Source organism: Mus caroli, chromosome 10, assembly GCF_900094665.2.
Source record: "Mus caroli chromosome 10, CAROLI_EIJ_v1.1, whole genome shotgun sequence".
NCBI lineage: Eukaryota > Metazoa > Chordata > Mammalia > Rodentia > Muridae > Mus > Mus caroli.
Genome location: NC_034579.1, coordinates 24,247,575 through 24,269,738, shown reverse-complemented (window position 1 = coordinate 24,269,738; position 22,164 = coordinate 24,247,575). Strand labels below are relative to the sequence as shown.

The window sequence follows — 22,164 nt, the reverse complement described above, 5'->3', positions numbered from 1 at the left end:
TACAGTTGGATCTCATGGAGGCATTTCCTCAACTGAAGCTCCTTTCTCTGTGATAACTCCAGCTGTGTCAAGTTGACACAAAAATAGCCAGTACACCTTAGATATTTAAAAACAAAGAGTACTTCTTACTCTGAATATCAGAACAATTCTTTTGTTGTCATTGTTTCGTTTTTCAAGACAGGCTTTTCACTGTATAGGCTGTTCTTGACCTCACAGAGATCTACCTGTCTCTGCCTACCCAAGTGATGGGATTAAAGGAGTGTGCCCTCACCTTGACCATCAGAACAATTTTTAGTCTTATTAGTGAGATGAAACACTGCCCTATTGTAGTTTCACTGTTACAAGTTCACATATACAGGCTCCTGTCAAATTTGTCTCCAAGTGCTTGGCAGACTTCCAGATTTGTTTCTCACCTAACCAGTTTCACCAAAGTGCTAATGCTAATATGTGTTCTTAAGTGAAAATTAACTCACTGATCAAGCAACTTGAAGTGATTGCTAGAGGTCAGCACGGGAGTATTCCCAAAACAACACACTGACAAAGGCTTGGTTTCCAAAGTGGTACTCTGGGGAAATGGTGTAGTGGGGAGTGGATGGGTGTGTGATTGCAAATAAACCTTTATCTTAGAAAGCCTGGCAGTTTATTCTGGGATAGAACACAACTTAAGTGACTTAAGTAGCTGGGGGTATGTATACCTTCAAAGGTGATTTTGTGGGAGCTACAACCCCCCCCATCTTTTTTTGGCACTGGAAAAGGTCAGCTGTGCCACACATTCCTGACTATAATATCAAGGCCAGCCAATCACACACTGAGTCCTCTGAAACATAAAGCAAACCAAATTTTCCTTCTTATGCTGAAAATATCAGGAATCTGTTAAAGAAACAGGAAGCTGGCTGACCTACAATTTGGGGATTCTACCCTAGGACTGTAGCTAATTAAATTATGACATGACTGACCACATCTTTAAAGGGGGCTTATGAGTAATTTCCAAAATAATGAAAACGTTGTAAATGAATCACCTTTAATCATGGCAACAAACTGCTCTTACCCTGTACATCTCACATTATAAGCAAGGCCTGTTTAAGGAATGAGTCACTGACATGCACCCCATCTTTGCTTAATAACAAGCAGCTGAGGAGTTATTTCCTTAAGAGATTTGTTCTGCTGATTGTAGAACAAAATAACTCAGTGTGGCTGACCTACTTTTCGTAGTTTATAAGAACATTCCAGTGAAGTCAGGGAGATATAAACATCCTTGCTTTCCCCTGAGTAGAGATATATACTTATTTACTCTGCTCTTGTCCAAATCCCTAGCAAGTCTAAATATTTACTTTTGTTCTAAAGAGGCTTCTGATTTGAAGTTTTACAGAGTCGGACTGTATAGACATAATCAAAGTGCTCACTGTTAGAATTGGGGAAGCAGGATTATTACCACTTAGGCATCAGGCACTGTGTACCACACTATCTGTTGTATCAAACATCCCCCAAAATGAGAAGGAGCATGGGTAGGTGCCTATAAGTCACCGCTTGCATGTTCTTGTGATGTCCCAAGGAGATTCCTCAATACTGCAAGCTTGGCCAAAGGGCATCAATAATCTTAACATAAGAGACAGTAGGAAATGAGAGAGCAATGTAATAAGGAAGATAATAGCTGAAGACCAGCTACTTGCAAGTCACCCTATGATTGGCTGGGAAAGCTCACTATAGCAGAAGTGCACACTATTGCTGTTATCACGCTCTGACTTCTCATGAGAGAGCACTCAAGATGCACCTATGATAGCTCATTAAACTGCTGGGTCTTATAAGAATACCTTGAACAAGTTAAAATTTTAAATATAACCTAATCTATAACATATTATACTCATTTTATATGACCCATTAATAGTTGCTATTCATAATACCCATGAAATAAGATATTAGTAAAAAGTAGAGTTAAAGGACAATTCGATGTCTAATTCAACTAAATTATAGTATACAATAACATGCACAGAGGGAATAAAATATTAATAACACTCAAGTCTGTATGTCCCACTCTCTGCCCTGTTTGTTGAGCCATAGCTCCAGGAATATAATTGCCAACCTACTATCTCATTTCTCAAAAACAGATAATGTTTTCTTTATAACATTTTCCCAAAGGTTCTACTATGGTGAAATCCTGTCACTACACCTTAATTTTCTAAGCCAGAATTCACTTCCAGTGTGTCAACAAATTCTACTGATTGCAGCTATCAAATCTCTTCTAGCACCATCTTCTCATTGGGATTCTTATCTCCACTGCTTCAGCTCAAGTACTGATCAAGTTTTGCTTAGACTGAAGTAGCAGCCTTTGGAGTTCCTGGGAATCTCTCACTCTAAAGTGCAACCAGAGAATTGTTTCTAGAAAACAAGCCATAAAAAAATTGAAGCAATTGATTCTCAGAACGGCTAAGACAGAAAACTCAGGTGATAGCAAATGCTGGAGAGGAGGAAGAGGAACACTCCTCCATTGGTGGGATTGCAAGCTGGTACTACCACTCTGGAAATCAGTCTGGAGATTCCTCAGAAAATTAGACATAGTATTACCTGAGGGCCCAGGTATATCACTACTGGGCATATACCTAAAAGATTCTCCAACATATAACAAGGATACATGGTCCACTATGTTCACAGCAGCCTTGTATATAACAGCCAGAAGCTGGAAAGAACCCAGATGTCCTTCAACAGAGAAATGGATACAGAAAATGTGGTGCATTTACACAATGGAGTACTACTCAGCTATTAAAAACAATGACTCCATGAAATTCTTAGGCAAATGGATGGAACTAGAAAATATCATCCTGAGTGAGGTAGCCCAATCACAAAAGAACGCACTTGGTATGCACTCACTGATAAGTGGATATTAGCCCATAAACTTGGAATACCTAAGATATAACTCACAGACTACATGAAGCTCAAGAAGAAGGAAGATCAAAGTGTGGGTGCCTTGGTCCTTCTTAGGAGGAGGAACAGAGTACTCATAGTGACAAACAGAGAGACAAAGTGTGAAGCAGAGACTAAAGGAAAGGCCGTTTAGAGACTGCCCTACCTGGGTATCCATTCTACATAAAGTTAACAAATCCAGACACTATTGTGGATGCCAAGAAGTGGATGCTGACAGGAGCCTGATATAGCTGTCTCCTGAGAGCTTGACAAATACAGAGGGAGATGCTTGCATCCAGTCAATGGCACAGTGTGCCCAATGTTGGAGTTAGAAAAAAGACTGAAGGAGCTGAAGGGGTTTGCAACTCCTTAGGAAGAACAGCAATATCAACCAACCAGATCCAACCCCCAGCTCTCAAGGACTAAACCACCAACCAAGGAGTACACATAGCTCTAGCTGCCTATGTAGCAGAGGATAGCCTTGTTAGGCATCATTGTGAGGAGAAGCCCTTGGTCCTGTGAAGGCTCGATGCCTCAGTATAGGAGAATATGAGGGTGTGGAGGCAGGAGTGAATGGGTGGTGGAACACCCTAATATTTGCAGGGGAGAGGGGATGGGATAGGGGTTCCCAGGGGAGGGGGGACTAGGAAATGGTTTAACATTTGAAATGTAAATAAAGAAAATATCCAATAAAATAATTAAAAAATCTGACCCTTAAATAAGTAATTAGTCTACTAATAAATGAATGCAAAGATAAATGCAGGGTATCAAACCCAAACAAGATGGATAGAGCAACAGTAGAGAGAGGGGTCTGTTGGCTGCATAGTGCTTTTAGATTCTCCTAGGGCTTAGGCTCTTCATAGTGTAAGGGAAAATGACTTCAATGGCATCGCTTCTCAGATAGTAAGATTTTCTTGGTGCACATGTCTTCAACACTGCATTAAGAAGGTACTCTGCATTGAGAATCTCTAGCAGTGTGCAGGAAACACATAAAAGTTTTAAACATGCCTTTTTCTTCTCCATGGTGGTGATGAAAAAACAAACAAACAAACAAACAAAAACGTGCTGGCCATTGTTCCATTCTGGAATACTGCTGCTACTATTAGAGTATTTATTTCAAAAGGTAAGAGTAAAGTATCAAGTAGCAACAGGAAGGAAGAACAGATGTTGATGCTGTCAAGAATGAGTTTTCATGCAGTCAATTACTGCATGGAAACCAAAGGTGGCTTTAGTCCATATCTCTTTGAGAAGAATAATTGGTACACTTAGAATGTATATCTACTTCATTTTAAGAGTCATTTCACAACCAGGGACACAGTGCCTGAGAAATGTAGAAGCAACACTTAAGCTTAACACAACATCCGCTGGTTAGCTCACAAATGCTAGATGGAGCAACTTCAATTACGCATCCTTAAACGATAGGCCTTACTGACACTGAGTGGGTTACCCCTCAGGAGGCAGGAGAGCCAGATTTAAACATAGAGTTTACTGAAAACCACACCTTCAATTACATCCAGAACTCTCTTGATCATTTTCTTCATAAATCTCTACCCATCTTTCAGAGATTCAGACCCTGATCTATACTGAAGAGCTTAATGTTTCTGTTCAGCATATTGCAAGTACTTGATCTGTGTTATAGGCTATGATTCCATCTAATCTAAGGGCCTCCAAGGAAGAAACATCATCTTAGAAAAGAAGGCTGTTTAGGTACTGTCTGCCACACATACAGGAGATACACAAAGATAACACAAGGTGAATGACGTTCTTCCTTGCTAATCTATTAGCTTTGTAATAATCATCAATTGAATGGACTAACGAGCCCAAGTGAACCAGAATAGTGATTCATAGGGAAGCTGGAGATAAAGAATTATAAGGCACGGTTACTATAACTGAATGAGAGAATGCACAGACTTATCCATAGAAGCTTCATTAAAATATTTGGGGAAATAGATAATTGTACACCAGGTTTCAACAACATTAAAGACATGGAAACATAAGCACACAATTTTTATTTTAAAATTCATAGTAGCAAGTTAGTCCAAATTGTCAGTGCTAGAAGAAAGGCTAAATAAATCTCAACCCATGTATGGAGTAGAATTTTAAATAGAGATGAGAGATGATGAACTGGCCAGCAGAAAGACAGAAAGTGGGATGACAGGGAAAATAATCAGAAGATAAAATGAATGTATTTCATACAATTAAAGAAACTCCCACGTAATAGCCATAAAAAAATGAACACAAACAATAGTGGAACAACATTCATGTAAATGTGACAGTACTAAGAACGGTTTGTAAAATGTTCTTAGCTTGGAAAGAGTCCTAAGTGGGTACTTATAAGTGCCAAGCATGATGGCAAAGTTCCATAGCAAGAGCGATAAATGATGCCAAGACCTGCCCAAGAAGTTATCCTTTAGCCTACACCTGCACACAAGGGAAGCACACACACCCACAAAAATAAATAAATAAATAAATAAATTTTAAAAATTATAATAAATTATAACCCAAACATGGATTTGGTAAATTGAACTCAAGTGCTCCAAGCACTTTGCCAACTGACATATCTCCCTCCCAGATCTTACTGTTCTATATGTATATTTCATAAGATAATTTTGCTGTATGAACTTTATGTAATCTACATGATGTGGGATTTTTCATTAAGCAACCCCGAAAGGTACAGAGTTGGAGGCAAACTGTTACGACTCCAAACAAGCTGAATGGGGCTGACGGAGTGGAAGTCAGAGGCATGCAGATACACATAGTGCAGAATTAGCTAGCAGCAGGAGAAGGAAATGAAGCACAGGAGAATGTCTTTGGAACAGAGAGTCATCATGCATTCCCTGGCAACATAGTTTTACAAATGTTTTCTAATCCACATCTCTCTCTCTCTCTCTCTCTCTCTCTCTCTCTCTCTCTCTCTCTGTGTGTGTGTGTGTGTGTGTGTGTGTGTGTGTGTGTGTATGTCTCCAATAAAATATAGGTTTGCATATGATAGTACAAAGCATTATAAAATCATATTTTTAATGTTGGAGATATATCTACAAAGGACCTAGTAAATAGATCATGGTAAGTAGCAGATAAAAATAATGTGTTTTCTGATTCCTTATTATATGCCTTAAAGAGGAAATTAACAGCAATATAAAAATAACAATATTGAGCAGTAAACTGAAGTGAAGTTATTCTGTAAAATCAGTCTCATTGAGAAAATTCTGCTGAGACAATTAAATTGGACATCGCCCAGTGATTTTTAGGCCATGTCATATGCAGTGACAGATGAATTTGCACAGATTTTGCTTGAGGCTACAAGAAAAGCATGAGTTTCTACTTTTTGAAGTTCATTTTCTATCGGGCTCACAAAATATTTTGTAGCTTTTAAAGCTCTAGAATAATATTCATTTATTATTATCTCTTGTTTTTTTATGGGCTTTTTCCCTGTGGTTTCATATACACAGGATAAAAAGCAAAGACAGAATCATTAGAAACAGTGATTCCGTATATCAGAACAAGAGACAGCAGAGGCAAGAAAGAACTCCTTACGCTGATGGTAGATTAGATTTATCGTCATGTTTTGATTTGAATTGATTCATATAAAATGATAAAAATTATTTTGTCATGAAGAAAACTGTACAGGGTGACCAAAACCCCTCAAATTAAATAGATATGGATAAATGGACTTAAAAATACCAAATTGGACTATCTCCTTGTCACGCTTGCACACTCAGAGAAGGAGAGAATACATTTGAGAATGAATGGGGCATAAATGATTGAATGTTTTTTTTAACCTGAGTATGATTTGTTTTTGTTATTTTAAATCAAAGGACACATGTTATAATTCAATACGGAATGGAACACAGAATGATAATTGAAGGCAGAAGTAAAATCAAAATTTTCAGGAACAAATCTGGACAATTGTGATACATCAGAGGCTTGAATCTCCCAGCCACCTCCCGTGAACTTGCTCCCATAATTAACACTTTTTTTAAAAATTTTCATGTGGGTATTACATATTTTTAATTGTACGTAGGCCATTTTGTTTGTCATACAAGTCTGTGTAATTATCATTTAAGACACCACTAATGTGTCATTTTGGGTTTCTATTTCTTTTAAAAGCAAAAAAGAAAAAAGAAAAGAAAAGAAAGGAAGAAAGAAAGAGAGAGAGAGAGAAAGAAAGGAAGGAAGGAAGGAAGGAAGGAAGGAAGGAAGGAAGGAAGGAAGGAAGGAAGGAAGGAAGGAAGAAAGTTCTATTTGCTGTCAATATTAAATAAAACTCCTAGGACTTGAGGGGATGCTTGTGACATATCGTGAAATTGATGATCATTGCCACCTGTTGGCTTGATTATAATATGCGAGTTTTGCATAAAAACAAATGACACCAATAAAAAGTACTTAATGATACCATTAACCAACTCAACATGTGGTAAGCACTGACGATAAATAAATACAGTGCCATTTTCACGGGTTGCCAAATGCTTTTCATCAACAATGCAAGGCAGCTGAGGAACTTTTATGCTGACAACAACCCATCTCTACTTAGTAAAGGTAATTACATTTTTACTGATGCTGATTAAGGAATAGTGTGCTATTGCTTCTCGGCCTTTTGGCTAAGATCAAGTGTAGGAAGAGTGTGCTGGGCTGAGCCATGTGAATAACTGTACATTCGGTTCCTAACCCAACTACATCAAAGGAAGTGAGCAGCAAACTTCACATGTCTTCTGCTTTCACGACAGACCATTAATAGAGCCTTCATGCCAGTTACCTGGCAGCCCATGTTTAAATCCAGAATATATTCCTAGAAATTATGAACTCTAGAGTCACAGACATGGCATTATTCTGATGACTGAAATTACAGAGCAGATTATGTCATCCATTTTAATACCTTCTTCAGTGTGACAGATCCACTGAGGAAAGTAAAGGGAGCAAGTGAACTGTCCTTGTGGTGGCTCTGGCTGGGGCTTGTGACATGCATCGTATCACAGGTAAGGAATCGGGCATTTGCAAAGCAACTGCCACTAAGATCATCGCAGTATAGGAAAGTTGCCAGTGTCTGAAGAAAACGTTTTTTCTAATGAGCAGTTGTCTGGTATTTCTGAAAGGTCCTTCTTCCCTTCCTCCCTCCCTCCTCCCTCCCTTCCTCCTTCCTTCCCTCTCTCCCTTCCTTCCTCACTCCCTTTAAATCTGTCATTTCTTATTGCTGGGGAATGAACCCAGTGACTCAAAAGTTAGATATGCCTGCACCACTGAGCAACACTCCCAAACCCAGCATTTTGTATCTTCGCACACAATTTAGGCTCTTTTTAGTATATAGTTATAATATAGATTGTTGGGAGCGAGATTCTGCCGGGTTGTCATAACAGGTATATCTCAGGATGGCAATGGTAGAACTGGGCCTGGAATCAAATGTATGACAAAAATGTACTGACAAAGTCACAGCAGCCTTTGCACTACTTTCTTCTCTACAACAGTATATTTAACTGTTTTTTACAATACAAAAAACTCATATATAAGTTAAAATGTTATTTAAAAAGTGAAAAGAACACAGTGATATAAGCCTTTGATTTTAACTGAAGAAATAGCCGTCTTAACACTATTAAACCAAATAATTTTTACAAACCAATTTTATTTTGTTCCAAGCTCTAGCCTGAGTATCAGTGGTAACTAGTCTTTGAGACAGATAAATATCTTGAACCAGAGTTAAAAAAAAAAAAATCAATGCTCCTATGCTGATGAAGCTATAGCTAAAGGGTCAAAATTTAATTCCACAAATGAGGAAATCTGGAAAATATCCATCTAGAAGACAAGAAAATACCCTTTTTTCTATTCTTGATTTAGGGCAGAATAAATGGATGTTTAGTAGATGATCCTCTTAAAAGAAGCCTCCCCCCCCCCACACACACACACACTGTTTCATAGATTTACTTGTCTGTTGAAAACTGCCAAGAGCACTGAACTTCAATATAAGAGTACAGCGTAGTATCCCCAAATGTGTAAATATATTATATTGTGGGCACTCTGACCAGTTGACCTGGCCTATGAAAGAGATACTGCAAAAAGGTCAGTTAATCATTAAGCCATTCCCAGATGGCTTATCCAGAAGAAGAAGGCAATTTAGAGAAACAAGTTCAATGTGCAACTGGGAAAGCATGCAAGGTAGATCGTTCCCGAGGATGGCACATTTTCTTCCCATTTAATAAGAAGGAGAAAGTGTGTTTGGTCTGCTTATAGACTAGATGGTATACCCAGCGGAAAACTGAACGACCACAAAATCCAAGCATACATTTTCAGATTGCTCAATAGAGTGTCTGAATTACTGCTCACTGAAGGCAACTGCACATTTATGGCACCTTTAAAATGTATAAAATGCCTGAAGAAACATTATATGAGCAGTGACATGCGTCAGGCTGCAGACTAAGTGAAATAAACACTTGCCTCAGGTTCATGGAGAATCATGAACCGGGCATAGGTGGTTTCAGCCGTACCATCCATAATGATCACCTCTCCAACTTGAGAGACCCTGAAGCTGAAGGCTGCATCTCCCAAATTATTTGAATGCCTCCGAAGGTTTAAAAAAATAAATAAAAACCAGAAAGGTTAAACTAACTAGGCAGGGCAGTTTCAGAAAACGGTAAATTATTACATTTCCTCCATTTTTGTTGTTGCTGTAAGTTGAGTGTTCAGCAAAAATCTTCTTTTCTTCCAGAACAAAGGAAGCTGGGACCATTAAGCTGTACTGTTTCAGGGAATACCTTAGCCATGTTCCCATTCCAGGTTTCAGCAGCCAAAATTTGTGTTTATTCATCTTCAATGACTAGGACTGGTGAGAATATATCACATGCTGCCTAATTTTATATGTTGACTCTAAAGTAGTATTCACCAGTATTTAGATGCAGACATACATTTTCCTTAAAAATGTAAAGCTATAAACAATATACATGGCAAAACCTTTCCCTGGCTGTAAAATTATTTACTGGGAGCTGTCTTCCAAATGACTTTTACTACTTTCTGACATAAAATATCAAACGTTTAAGAATGCATTAACGAGGAGCTTGAGAAACAGCACATAGTAATTAATTTCCTGGTTATATACGATGTATAATATAGCAAATAAATGAGAAAACCTAAGTGGCAGAAAATGATATTATTCTTTGAAATTACAAAATAATTTTGTGAATGAGATATCATATATACACAGAGAGACATAAAGAAATGGAGAACAAGAGAAAAAGAGAGTGGGTGGAGGTGGGGAGTAATGCATTAGGAAGAACTGATACTTTTAAAGTTTTGGGTAACAACATATTTAACACATAGTATATAAAAATATCTATTTGAAAATAATAAAAATTCAATATACTGTCTTTCCTCTTTAAAAAGGAAGTTTTGTAGATATAAAATTCAGTTCTACGCCAGTCCCATTATTCATGGCAGGTTGAGTTTAAGCTCAGTTTATTTGTAATACTCTGAAATGCTCCAACTTAGAGAAAAGGAAACGGATTTTGATGTGGGTGTATGTGAAATGCATCATGATTTAAACTAATATTGATTTTAGTCTTAGATTTATGATTTTTCTAAATTATATTCTAATTTCCTATACAGAGAATGGTTAGGAATTACTACATGAGCTAGCTTTCGCTCCTTCTCAAATACAAGAACTTAATACTGACCTTAATATTGGCTCTGATCAGTAGCCTTCTCTTCTCTCAAATCTGATAAACACATAGAGAAAAAATATCTAGTCTAAACTGCTTTTTCCCTAAAATTCTAGGTCAGAATAACTTTGAGAAGATACTAACTATAATAAACATTGGTAAAGGTTTATCAAGGGTGAATGATGATCTGAAATTCCTATATTTGGAAGTAAAAGGACAACTTATCGGACATGATATCATTTAAATTCATGATGAGTACACAAATTAAATGTTACTCTAATAAGGAATCAACTTTAAAGGCCCATAGAATTCCTAGTCATCAAGATTTTTCTAAGTCAGAAGCGGCTCTGACTAGTAGATATTCTTACTCTGCTTTCTTCCTCACTCAGCAAGAATGAGTCGCAGGCATCTTTGAGGCGAAGCAGCTACATAGAACTCCTCATGCTGCTGTTCATTCTAAGCAGTCTATCTGACAAGAATGAAAACAGTAACAACACAAGGAGAAATGTAAAAGAAAGTCAAGAGGGAGACCCCGGGGAGTAGCTCATTGTTATCAAGGTTGTAATTTTAAAAGATTACAAATTAAACGAGTAGTTCCCGTGGGACACGATGTAGTATTTTCTTTTGTAAACCGACTCACAATTGTTCTGAGTGGCGCATGGGATATGAATTTTGGAGTACAGACTTTAAGTGCCTTCACCTTTTCCCTGCTGCGATGACTTCTCTGACTAGGTAGAGCGTTCAGCTCCCCTTCCCTGCAGAAAGGGGCTTCAGTATCCTAAGAACAATTCCTCCTGAAACCCTGGAGAAGAGCTCACTGATACACTGAGTATGGAAACCCAAACTGAGAAGTTAAGCTGAGCATTCGGACAATGGGAACTAGAGAAACAGCTCTCCAAGCTCTCAACCTTCGGATGCCAATCAACACATTAGGGGACCCTCTACTTGCCAGCTGCCGAACCAGTGAATCAACAGTTAAATGTCCCATAAGTTTAAATACACAACACAGTTATGAACCATTTATATAAACTTAACTGCAATAAAAATATGTATCAACTACTATGTGCTACATCAGAATTCTTGGTAACTAGTCCAATAAAATTATAAAAAATATCAGATATTCAAGAAGTATTCAGGTTGTGTGTGTGTGTGTGTATGTGCATGATTTTTTTTTCTGACTTAAAGATTATTTAAAAAAAAAAAAAAAGAAAAAGGTGGTTATTTTTGCAATGTTATAGTTGTAGGACAAAGAGCATATCTCCTTTCCCTAACCATGTTTTTTTTCTTCTGCACAAAGGTACCTAATGTCACAAATGTCAACAAACTTTCTCCAAATGCTAGGTTTGTTTTATAGGCCACATATGGGATTTTCACCTACTGCTTCATGGACACAAAAATGTCCCTTTGAACTAAAACTTGTCATTTTGAGAATTAATATTAAAGTAGATATGTGCTCAAATAATAGGTGATCAAATGTTTTATCTTTGCATAACTGTTAATTTCTTCAATATGGTATAGCAAAGACCATATTATGCTGTAATTTTCTTATGTACCTGTAACTGTATTGATATTTTTAGCACCCATTTCCAAGCACAGACAGACCAATGACAGGAAAGAAACTTTCTGCCTTCTCTAGGAGGTGTCAAGCTGCTGAGCTAATCCTCAACAGGGTTTCTTGCACAGGATTCATATTATTGTGTGCAGGCATTTTTTGCTTATTTCCGTTTTTCACTGTGTGTGTACGCATGTGAAGGCTGGAAGCTGACAGTGCATTCTTCTCTGGTGTTTCCACTCAATTCTTTAAAGCAGTGGCTCCCCAAACCATGAACTCACAGACTGCCTAGAGCCAGTGAGCTCTGGGGATTGGCCTGTCTTTGCATCCTAGGGGAGGAGGAAGAGATCTGCATGAACACAGTCAGCTTTTCTGTGGGTGCCGGGATCTCAGCTGGTTTCATGATTGTGGGCCAGGCACTGTACGAAAAAGAGCTTTCTCTCTAATCCTAGAATCAATTTTCTTATCTATATTATATGAACTCTCTACTGCAAATAAAATTATTTCCATGTGGTAAAAAGGTTTAACATGAAGGGAAATACTTTAGAGATAACAGACATATATAGCTTCCAGAGATATTATGCGCAAAACCAGAAAACTCCTGTGTGTGTGTTTTGTGTGTGTGTGTTTTGTGTGTGTGTGTATTGATTACTATTATAAAATTCCTTGACAGTCTGGTATCCAGCCTTACCTGCACACTTCGTTCTAGTGATCAGTGGTGGTCCTGGGAGCCCAGTTCCCCCTTCACCAGGTCTGGTAAGCAGGACGCGGATCTCGTATTCTGTATCTGGGTCTAAATGCCACAACTTATATGTTGGCGCGTTGACTGCATGGGTTTCTGTCCAAGATCCTGATGTCATTCGATACTCTACTTCTTTCAGGATGATGGGGCCATCGCCAATAATAGAGTTGGCATTTAGTTGGATCAGCAAGTAAGTAGGCCCGACACCAAGCAGCTGGGGAGGAGCAATGGGTCTAGGTGGTTCTAGAAAAGAAAAATGTACACTCTAATTAGTTTAGAGTCTTAAAATAGAGATATATAGTAAATAGTAACTATATACTATAAGGAAATATGTTATATACAATATTCATATGTAACCAAAGGTTACTGAACAATTTAGGAGAGCATGGCAAATGTTAAATAGATAACCAGAGGCAGGATTGGTTGGCATATGCTTTCAGTCTCAACACATAGGGTGCAAAGGTTGGATGGAAGGGTGCTGCAAACATGAGGTCAGCAAGGTGAGTTCTAAACCAGGCTGGGCTAAATGGTGAGACTGGCCCAAAACAAAAGACAGAAAAGAAGAAAAGGAAGGGAAGAAAGGAAGGGAAGCGAGGGGAGGGGAGGGGAAGGAGTGGGGAGAAAATATAAACTAGAAAGTAATGATGAAGCAACTGTAATTTAAAGAGCCTTTGGTTTTATGAAGGCTTTTGGTCAATTTAGCAAAAGTTTTCTCTTCTAAAAAACATGCACTTCCAGGAGAGAAAGTTGCAGATGCACAGCAGTAAACAGGGACATAAACAAAAGCACTGGAGAGGAGCAGCTCTCATCAAACACAGAAGGAGGTGAGCTCTGATAGTTTCTTGTCCTTATTTGTTTTGGCCTCTGTTCTTTCTTGCTTTGCTTCTTGCAACTTCAAAGTTCCAGCAGATGAGCTAATGAGGAGGTGCCACAAAGCTAGAAGGAAAGCTGGGGCCATGCCCCACTACACAGAATTGGAAATTGAAATGTACACCCAGAAGAAATACCCAATCACTGGATATCACTGGCCTCCAGAGTAGCATGCAATAGGCAATAAGCTCAAATGTCAAAGGAACATTGCAATTTAATTTCAAGTTAAGATATTTTGATATTTTGTTTGACAGAAACCTTGGAAAATATTATTTCAACATGTGAAATTATGGAATGATGAATGATGTATTAGGGCAGGTTTTCCCTTAACAGCAATACCAGTGAAAGACTGAGCGGTCTCTAGAGGACTCCACACAGGGCTCTGTGTGCAAAGCCTGTCCACTGGAATACAAGGCCTAGGGGTCTCATTAGTAGACTGTCATCGGGTGATATTTCCCCTTCAACTTCTGGACTAATCATTATACTTCTCAGGGTCTTGAAAGGGTTTAAAAGAAAGTATTAATCTTAATCAGGTGATAATTGTCCCCAAATTGATTTAAGAATTAATGCTGAAAAGTTATAGGAAATCACAGACAGGAAAACTATTAAAATAACCTCACAGGATTCCATATTGGCCTGGACTGAAAAGGAGGCAAGTCAAGACTGCAGAGACAGTATCTTTTGAATTACTAGTGGTAATATGTTACATGAAAAAATGAAGACAAAGAAAACTCCATAAAGAGGGTCTCATCAGCCTGGGCAAGTTTAAACTAATTTTCAGATATGGCCTAACATTGAATTTTATTTATGATTTTTAAAATGTTACCAGCTTAAAAATCTTCCCAATAACAAATACCCACAAAGTCCACAAAGTAGAGACAGGGCTATCTAACTGGGATCTCGAAACAGACTCAATTTTTTTTTTTTTTGAAAATACAACTTCAGTGTTTGTAAGACTAAAATCACAGGACATGTTTACTAACTATTACTGACAAGGTTCTGCATGTTGGACACATATATAATGTGGAAGAGACATATTTATACTCATTTTTTAACTTTTTATAGGGGATTTTATATATGTATATATATATATAAATAAATAGTTTACAAAAGTAATAAATAGAGATGATGAACATTTCCCTATTGCAAATAAATATGAATATAAGTATTTATATTCTCTTCTTGAATGGGCCCATTAAGGAAAGCTTTCAGACTAGCTGCCAAAGAATATTGTGAGTTGTGGTTTATCATGCTCATGTGTAAAGAAGCAGTCTAATTACCATGTGATATACATACTGTAGACATCTAGTGCTATGTCTACAGAAAGTAGGTCCTAATACCTGCTCTAAAACTTTAACCCATAGAAACCTCTTTGAATAGTTTGGAAAAGTATTTACCATTAATGAGGGAAGTTCTGTCCTAGCTAAATGGTTGCCTGTTTGTTTCACAAGTGAATTCAATGAAGCTCATCTTCAAAGGAAACACTTGGATCAATCCAACATTGTAGAGTATTCACCCCTCAGATAAAGTAGGCTAGAGGAAGACTTTTCATACCAAGGAATTGCAATTTCCAACTCAAGAGCTTACAAAACAAATGGAAAGGGCATGGATCCTCTGCATGCTAAGCTGGCATGGATCTAAAAGAACATCCTAGAACATGCAAGTGTCTCTGAGAATATTTTTCTGGATAATGGGTACTGTTTCCATATGTGCAGTGCTTGTTTTCCTTCCAGATGACTCGTCCAGTGACTAATTTCAGTTACAGTAGAAAACAACACTAAATTCAGAGCTCATTGGGGCTTTACCCCAAAGCAACAGGCCTCACACATTTTAAGCCTCACCAATGACCTGAAATGATACACAGCATGGCAAATGAAGAGAAAAGACAAAACAAAACAAAAATATGGTAAGTGAATTATATATTGTAAACATTCTTTGAACTATATGTACAGATACTGTAAAAACTGACCTTATATGTATGTGTGCTAGTTGCTGCCATTTGCAACAGAGTACATGGAAAAAGGAGGAAGGGCGTGGACAATGGGTAAAATGTCAGCATGAACCAGTTTTCCAGCCAAACACAGCCCTTTATCATTTCTGTTTGATTCAGTGATATAGAAAGTAAACTCTGGAGCCCGGAGGCCAACTTTCACAAGACAAACGCCATCCCAGTAATGGTAGGGGAAATGTGAATGCACTTTGCACAGTCTTTTCACAAGTAAGCTACCACAGGAGTCACTAAAAGATTACATTTCTAAAATAGACCAGCAGGTTCTACGTATGAGGCCCTTTGCTCTATTCTGATTTGTTTGTATGTTTGCCTGAACAACAAAAATTAATCTGATATTAAATATTGAATGCCATGACATGCATAAGTAAAGACACATATAAATGAAAGAATGGGCTTGAAACATTGCACATGCTGCCCTGTAGAATGGCAGCAATGCCCCGATCAGTTTTATTTCACTTCCTCTGGTCAGGCAAAACTGGAGCTCTCAATAAGCAGAGCAATAGCTCAAGGTTGGAACTGCCAAAAAATGCAAAGCAACTAAGCAGCAGACGCATTGCTTAACAGCATGGTTATTAGTGAATTTCACATTAAGGAGACTAATATACCACTCAATATTAAAGTTTGGATGTTGGCGGTAAAAAGAGATCTTATATTAGCATATGTATTTTGTTTTGAGGCCCCCCAGAGAACAAGGAGATTTATTTATAAAATCTCTATTCATTTCAATAAATTATTCATGAATTTTAATCAGTTAGCAAATGAACAAGTAATTGTTTTGGAGCAATGCTAATATTCTTCATAACTTAATATGCTACTAGACCCAGAGGTGTGGTGCAGATAAATCTCAAATGTACACTAGGTATCAAGTGAAGCATGCAACCCTCAAAATACAGGGTAAACTTTGCCAACATTCCCAATTAACTTCCCAGTAATGACTTCCATTCGTTATTCTGGATCCAAATATGATGAGTGAATCCCAATTATATATTCAGCCTGCTTTACGTGTTCAATTTTTTGAAAAATTGTTTAAATGTCTTGAAATCAAGCAGACCACTATGAAAGGATGTTCTCTCGCTCAATTATTCCCATTATAATAGTTCTTTAAAAATATATGCCAGTTATCAAAATTCAGTCAATCAATACAATGCAAACTCAGAAATAGAAGCCAGAAAGCCAGAAAATGTCAGCAACGAAGTAAATGTCACGGCAAACGACACTCCTACATCCATCTTTTAAACAAGATGAATTAAGTCCCTTTCAATCCTAGCTGTTTCCCCATTGCTTTCTCTCTTTGTCAGAGAGATATTATTAGAACAAGCCCTAGGTTAGCAGTCCCACTATAGAATTTGGTGCTATGATATGTTGTTGTCTTCTGACTGCTGTGAAAAACTACCACAACCCCAATGTACTTAATAAAGCACATCCTCTACCAGTGATTGAAATCAGAAAACTGAAATTAGTATGAGCAGAGAAGAGAGAAACAGGCACGAAGCCCCACTTCCTTGTTTCTCTGTTCTGCATATGGTCCTGCAATCTCTGCTAGGTTGTGATGTATTCCTTACGCATTTTGACTCAGTGCTATGTAGCCTATCCCTCTGCCACATTCTGTGATCATTTCAATTCTTTAATATAACCACATATACAAAAACTGCTTTACTACTGGCAAGTCCCATGCCTTTAGAAGATACTGAGTCTAGGAAACATTTTTGAGTTGGCTTTAAACATGTAAAGTGGCTTCTCTCTCCTGGGAGATTGTTCGTCTCTGCTACTTGCTGGTGGCTAAGAAGGTTGCGAATGGACATTACTTCACCTGAGAGAAAAATTTATAGCTATGTTGGGAGTGGTGGAAATTACAAAAGGTTATTTAAGCTACACCAACATAATTTAACTATTTAATTGCTTGCAAATAAAATGAAGTCAGAGGAGATGCTTCTAAAGGACTACTAGAATCACCGTCAAATGGTTTATATGGAGACTTTTTTTTTTTCTTATTTCCTAACATTTGGTGAAACAAAATAATTGTTTCAATTTGATTTACTTCCTTTCTGGACTATTAATCAAGTTCTGATTTTTGTTGAATGACAGATTCACTAGGCTCTGTTTCTTCAAGGTACCTCTCTGTAGCCTTCTGGAGGGACATGGCACAGAGAAACTGAGAAAGAAAAAGGCTGCTATGTCCCACATTTATGAGCTCATTTTTGAGTTCCTTACAATAGACTTAAATAATTTGCAATTGTATTTCAATGGGATAGCAACACAATAGTGTCACACTGATAAAACAGAGAACCTTTGCACTCCCTAACAAATGGGAGGTAGGTCATTCCTAATTACAATAATTTTCTATGGGCACTAATTATCATGTATGTGACAATAGAATAAGATTGATTGGATGTAGAGAGAATGAAGAATGAAGTAAGCACTGTACTGGAAAAACTGGAGGCTCATTTGGCTAGGTGTATTGACAAAATATATAATGGTGTCTCATGTTATTTCTTATTTTTAATGATTTATTTATTTTTACTTTATGTTCATTGGTACTTTGTCTGCATGTGTGTCTGGGGGAGGGGGCTGGGATCCCCTAAATGTGGAGTTACAGACAGCTTTGAACTGCCATGTGGGAGCTGGGAATTGAATCTGGGTCCTCTTGAGGAAGAGCTGCGCTGTTATCTGTTGAGCCTTCTCTCCAGTCCCCAGTCTTGAGTTAATTCACAATGCTGTTTCATTTAATGCTGTTTTTGACACTTGACTTCCCTGGGCTAATAAAATCAATAGGCAATCAAATACTTCTCTATTTACCCCTTTGTCCATTGTCTTGTCATGCTACTAGTAGGAGCAATGTTGGCAGCAAAGTTTATATATTTCCTTTCGTACAAATTAACTTATAATGTTTACATTATGTGAACTCTTAATCTTAAGTTAAGCAATATTTATATTAAAATCGCATTTAAACTTTGTCAGCTCAAGTGACATATACACTCTCAAACTATATCACTCAACTAACTCATCCACTTATACACAAAGAACCATAGCACTTGAGTAGGCCAAACCCCTATACCACTGACCACAGGACTCTCAAAGAGAACACTTGCAACTACTGTGCTCTCCATGAAAAGTAGATATTTATTTGGAGATCTGGGTAGAGTATGGCTACCCTAGGACTCAGGTTAGGTGCTCAATCCCTTCTGAGAGTCCTGAAGCACACTAACATGATTTATAATTGTAATGATGCTTGCAAAAGGAAATGCTTGTGCTGACCTGAATACCATCATTTATGTCTCTACTTATGAAGAGAGCAGTGGCTTACAATTTCAATAGTGCAAGGCTAGCCACTTATTCACACAGGCGAGTCCACAACCAAAAAAAACCCCACAGAGAAATGAACATTTGTGTGTATTCACATGTACAGTCCCAGACAAGTGAATAGATGATGCTTTCTGGAAAGCAAACTTTTAGTGTACTCAAGTAAGGAAAGGTATACAGAAAAAAAATCAAAAGAATTTCATTCATATCTAGAATTTTATTATAATGTGGTTTAGATCTTTTCTAAAACATCACTTGAGCATATTAGGCCTCTTTGACAATACTGCATTAAGAATGAAGAATAAAAGTATGAAAAAGCTACTATTCTGGTTAATTTTATATCAACTTGAGACAAGCTAAAGTCAACTGAAGAGGGGGATACCTCAGTTGAGAAGAAACCTCCACAGTAGGCTCAGCCCATTGTGGATGGTGCCATTCCTGGTCTGTTGGTTCTGGGTTTTATAAAAAAGCAGGCTGAGCAAGTCATGGGAAGCAAGCCAGTAAGCAGTAGCCCTCACAGCCTCCTGCTCTCCAGGATCCTGTCCTGGCTTCCTTTGGTGAAGAACTGTGACAAGAAAGGGTTAAGTAAACCCTTTTTTCCTCAGTATGCTTTTAATCATGGCGTTTCTTCACAGCATCAATAACTGTACCCAAGATAGTCACTGTTCAGAGACTACGGATTTATCTTAGAGTGCTTTCTAGCATACACAAAGCCCTGGATTAAAGACCCAGTATAAGATAAATCCAGGTATGGTAATGTATGCATTATATTCCAAATTTGGGACATTGAGTCAAGAGGATAGGGAGTTCAAAGTTAACTGTATCTAAATAGTGGGTTTGAGGCAAGGCTGGGCTATTATAAAAGCTTTCTTGTGCACATGCATACACAGAGAGAAAGAGAAAAAAAAAGAGAGCAATGGAGAGAGAAAGTAAGTTATTAATTTTCATTTTCAAATGAAACTGTTTTCACCCAAGAGGAAAACCTAACCCATATCAGGAGATGGAAATTTTCAAGTAGTCAACACCAGTGACGGGGTTCAATGAAACCAGCATGATTAGCTTTCTCTTTCATTTCCTTAATGCAGTGAAGAGCGGTGATTGGTCTACAAAGCATTGCCTTCCTTGAATTTCTAGTACTTCTTGCAGTGAACTAAAAACTCCAAACTGTTGTTATGGGTGGATGGCCAGCTAGCCAAGCGCTGATGAAGAAACTTCCAATGTAACCACAAGAGAAGCAATTATTGTGCACACTTTACCAGTTCTTTGAAGAGTACGCACACTGGCCTTCAGTGTAGGGCTCCACATGAAGATATGGGGATGCCCATTTTATTACACTCATTTTCTGAGGCTGAAATTAAGTCCTTAGAAAGTAAGATTTACTGCTTCCTACTCCGAACCATATAGCTGGCCAATTGCTCTGACATTGATATACAGCACCTTCAAAATGTTACTATTTAATTAAAGGAGTTAGTTGGCCAGAGCAAAAGAACACTTTCTAAGCAATTGCTTAGCGACCAAGTGGCAACCCATGATTTATCTTGCTTGTAAAAAATAAATAAATAAATAAAAATGCCACGACATACCTAACAACAATTCTTTTTTGTTGTTGTTGTTTTTAAGTCAAAGCTGACCCATTGGAAAGTTTTTTTCAATAGCATTTCCATTGAAAAATGCCCTGTGATATAATTCTTAATGTATGCAACGATATAATTCTTAATATACTATAAATCAGGACAGAAACAAGAGAACATAATTATAGTAACACCAGAGAGTGTGTTTGTATATACAATAAATATAGCAATATATTATATCATTATATATGTGAGATGTGATGGTATAACGTTTACTAATATGAGATATAATGCAGTTCAGCTTAGGAAAAAATTATTAGATGAAATTTCCACTCTCAATATTAAGTAGTATTTCTCCACGTCAATTCACAGCGTGATGTATATTCATACTTGGAAGAATCAGATCTTTCCCCTCCACACCATGGCTGTTTCCTGCAGCCTGAAGTACTGAAATGGGAAGAATCACTTTGGTGAGGAACCCGCCAATTTTGCATTCAGAAATTTCTATCCAATGTATTACTATGATGTTTTAGTCCCTATGGTTTGAAAACAGTGCTGTCATCACTTCATTCCCTCCTTGATATGAAAAGCATAGAGCAGAGTGGTCCTTCAGACCTGTCAGTAAAAACTGAAAGCAAGGTTAGGTTTACGCATAAGGTATATGTAGAAATGAGGAATTTTTGATCTATGAAGTTTATTACATTGTGATACAAATATGTTTCAGTACACCGTTTTGACCTTATATTACTTGCATTTGTGTTTACTATCCACACAATGAACTGGCTCAAAAGTTTGAAGTATTATAGGAATTTAACAATTTTACTAGATATTTTCTCAATATTATAACCCACATGGCAGTCAACAAAACATTATAATAAAATTATAGATGCTTTTAAATGAGTCATGAAGGAATAAATACAGAAGAGTTATCTTATGTTCGTTTAATTCCTCATTTTAGCTTTGTCAGAGCTCACTGTTCACAGCATTTCAAGGAAAGAACATCCAGGTGGTTCCAAGAATAACAATCAACTCAGTAGTAAAAGTAGAAAAGCCATCAACTCCAATGCTTAGTTCCCTGTAAGTCTAGAGACATAAAGAGGTCCCCAGATCACACTCTCATCAGTCACCTTTATGAGGGAAGAATGAGATATATGGTGGAGGATGAGGTGAACTGCAGCAATTGCAGTAAATGTCCCTGCAGCCTGCTCAGTATCCCTGGGTCATACAGTGCAGGCCTTCACTCTGTTCCCCATGAAGACAAAAGAGTACTGCTGGCATTCATCTTATGCTGATACCTATTAACACAATGGCTGGATCCACTAAACTCTTTTAGTCTTTACAATGACATTGTAATCTCTCTACTGTGTTATATGTATAAATACATTTACTTTTATATGCACATGAGATACATGTGTAAGAGAAAATAGTATTGTGGGGATTTAGGAATATTCTACATGGAGACATAAGAGAAAGAAAGAAGAGAAAGAAGGAAGGAAGGAAGGAAGGAAGGAAGGAAGGAAGGAAGGAAGGAAGGAAGGAAAGAAAGAAAGAAAGAAAGAAAGAAAGAAAGAAAGAAAGAA

General features: G+C 37.6%; 1 protein-coding gene across 1 annotated transcript in view; it reads right to left on the bottom strand.

The window, feature by feature from the left end:
• The window catches only part of Ptprk (protein tyrosine phosphatase receptor type K), a 509,254-nt gene that overhangs the window by 190,913 nt on the left and 296,177 nt on the right, over positions 1 to 22,164 (bottom strand). The window contains exon 7 of the mRNA XM_029482632.1: positions 12,782 to 13,075. Coding sequence (XP_029338492.1) covers positions 12,782 to 13,075 — 294 coding nt within the window. The remainder of the gene's footprint in view (positions 1 to 12,781; positions 13,076 to 22,164) is intronic.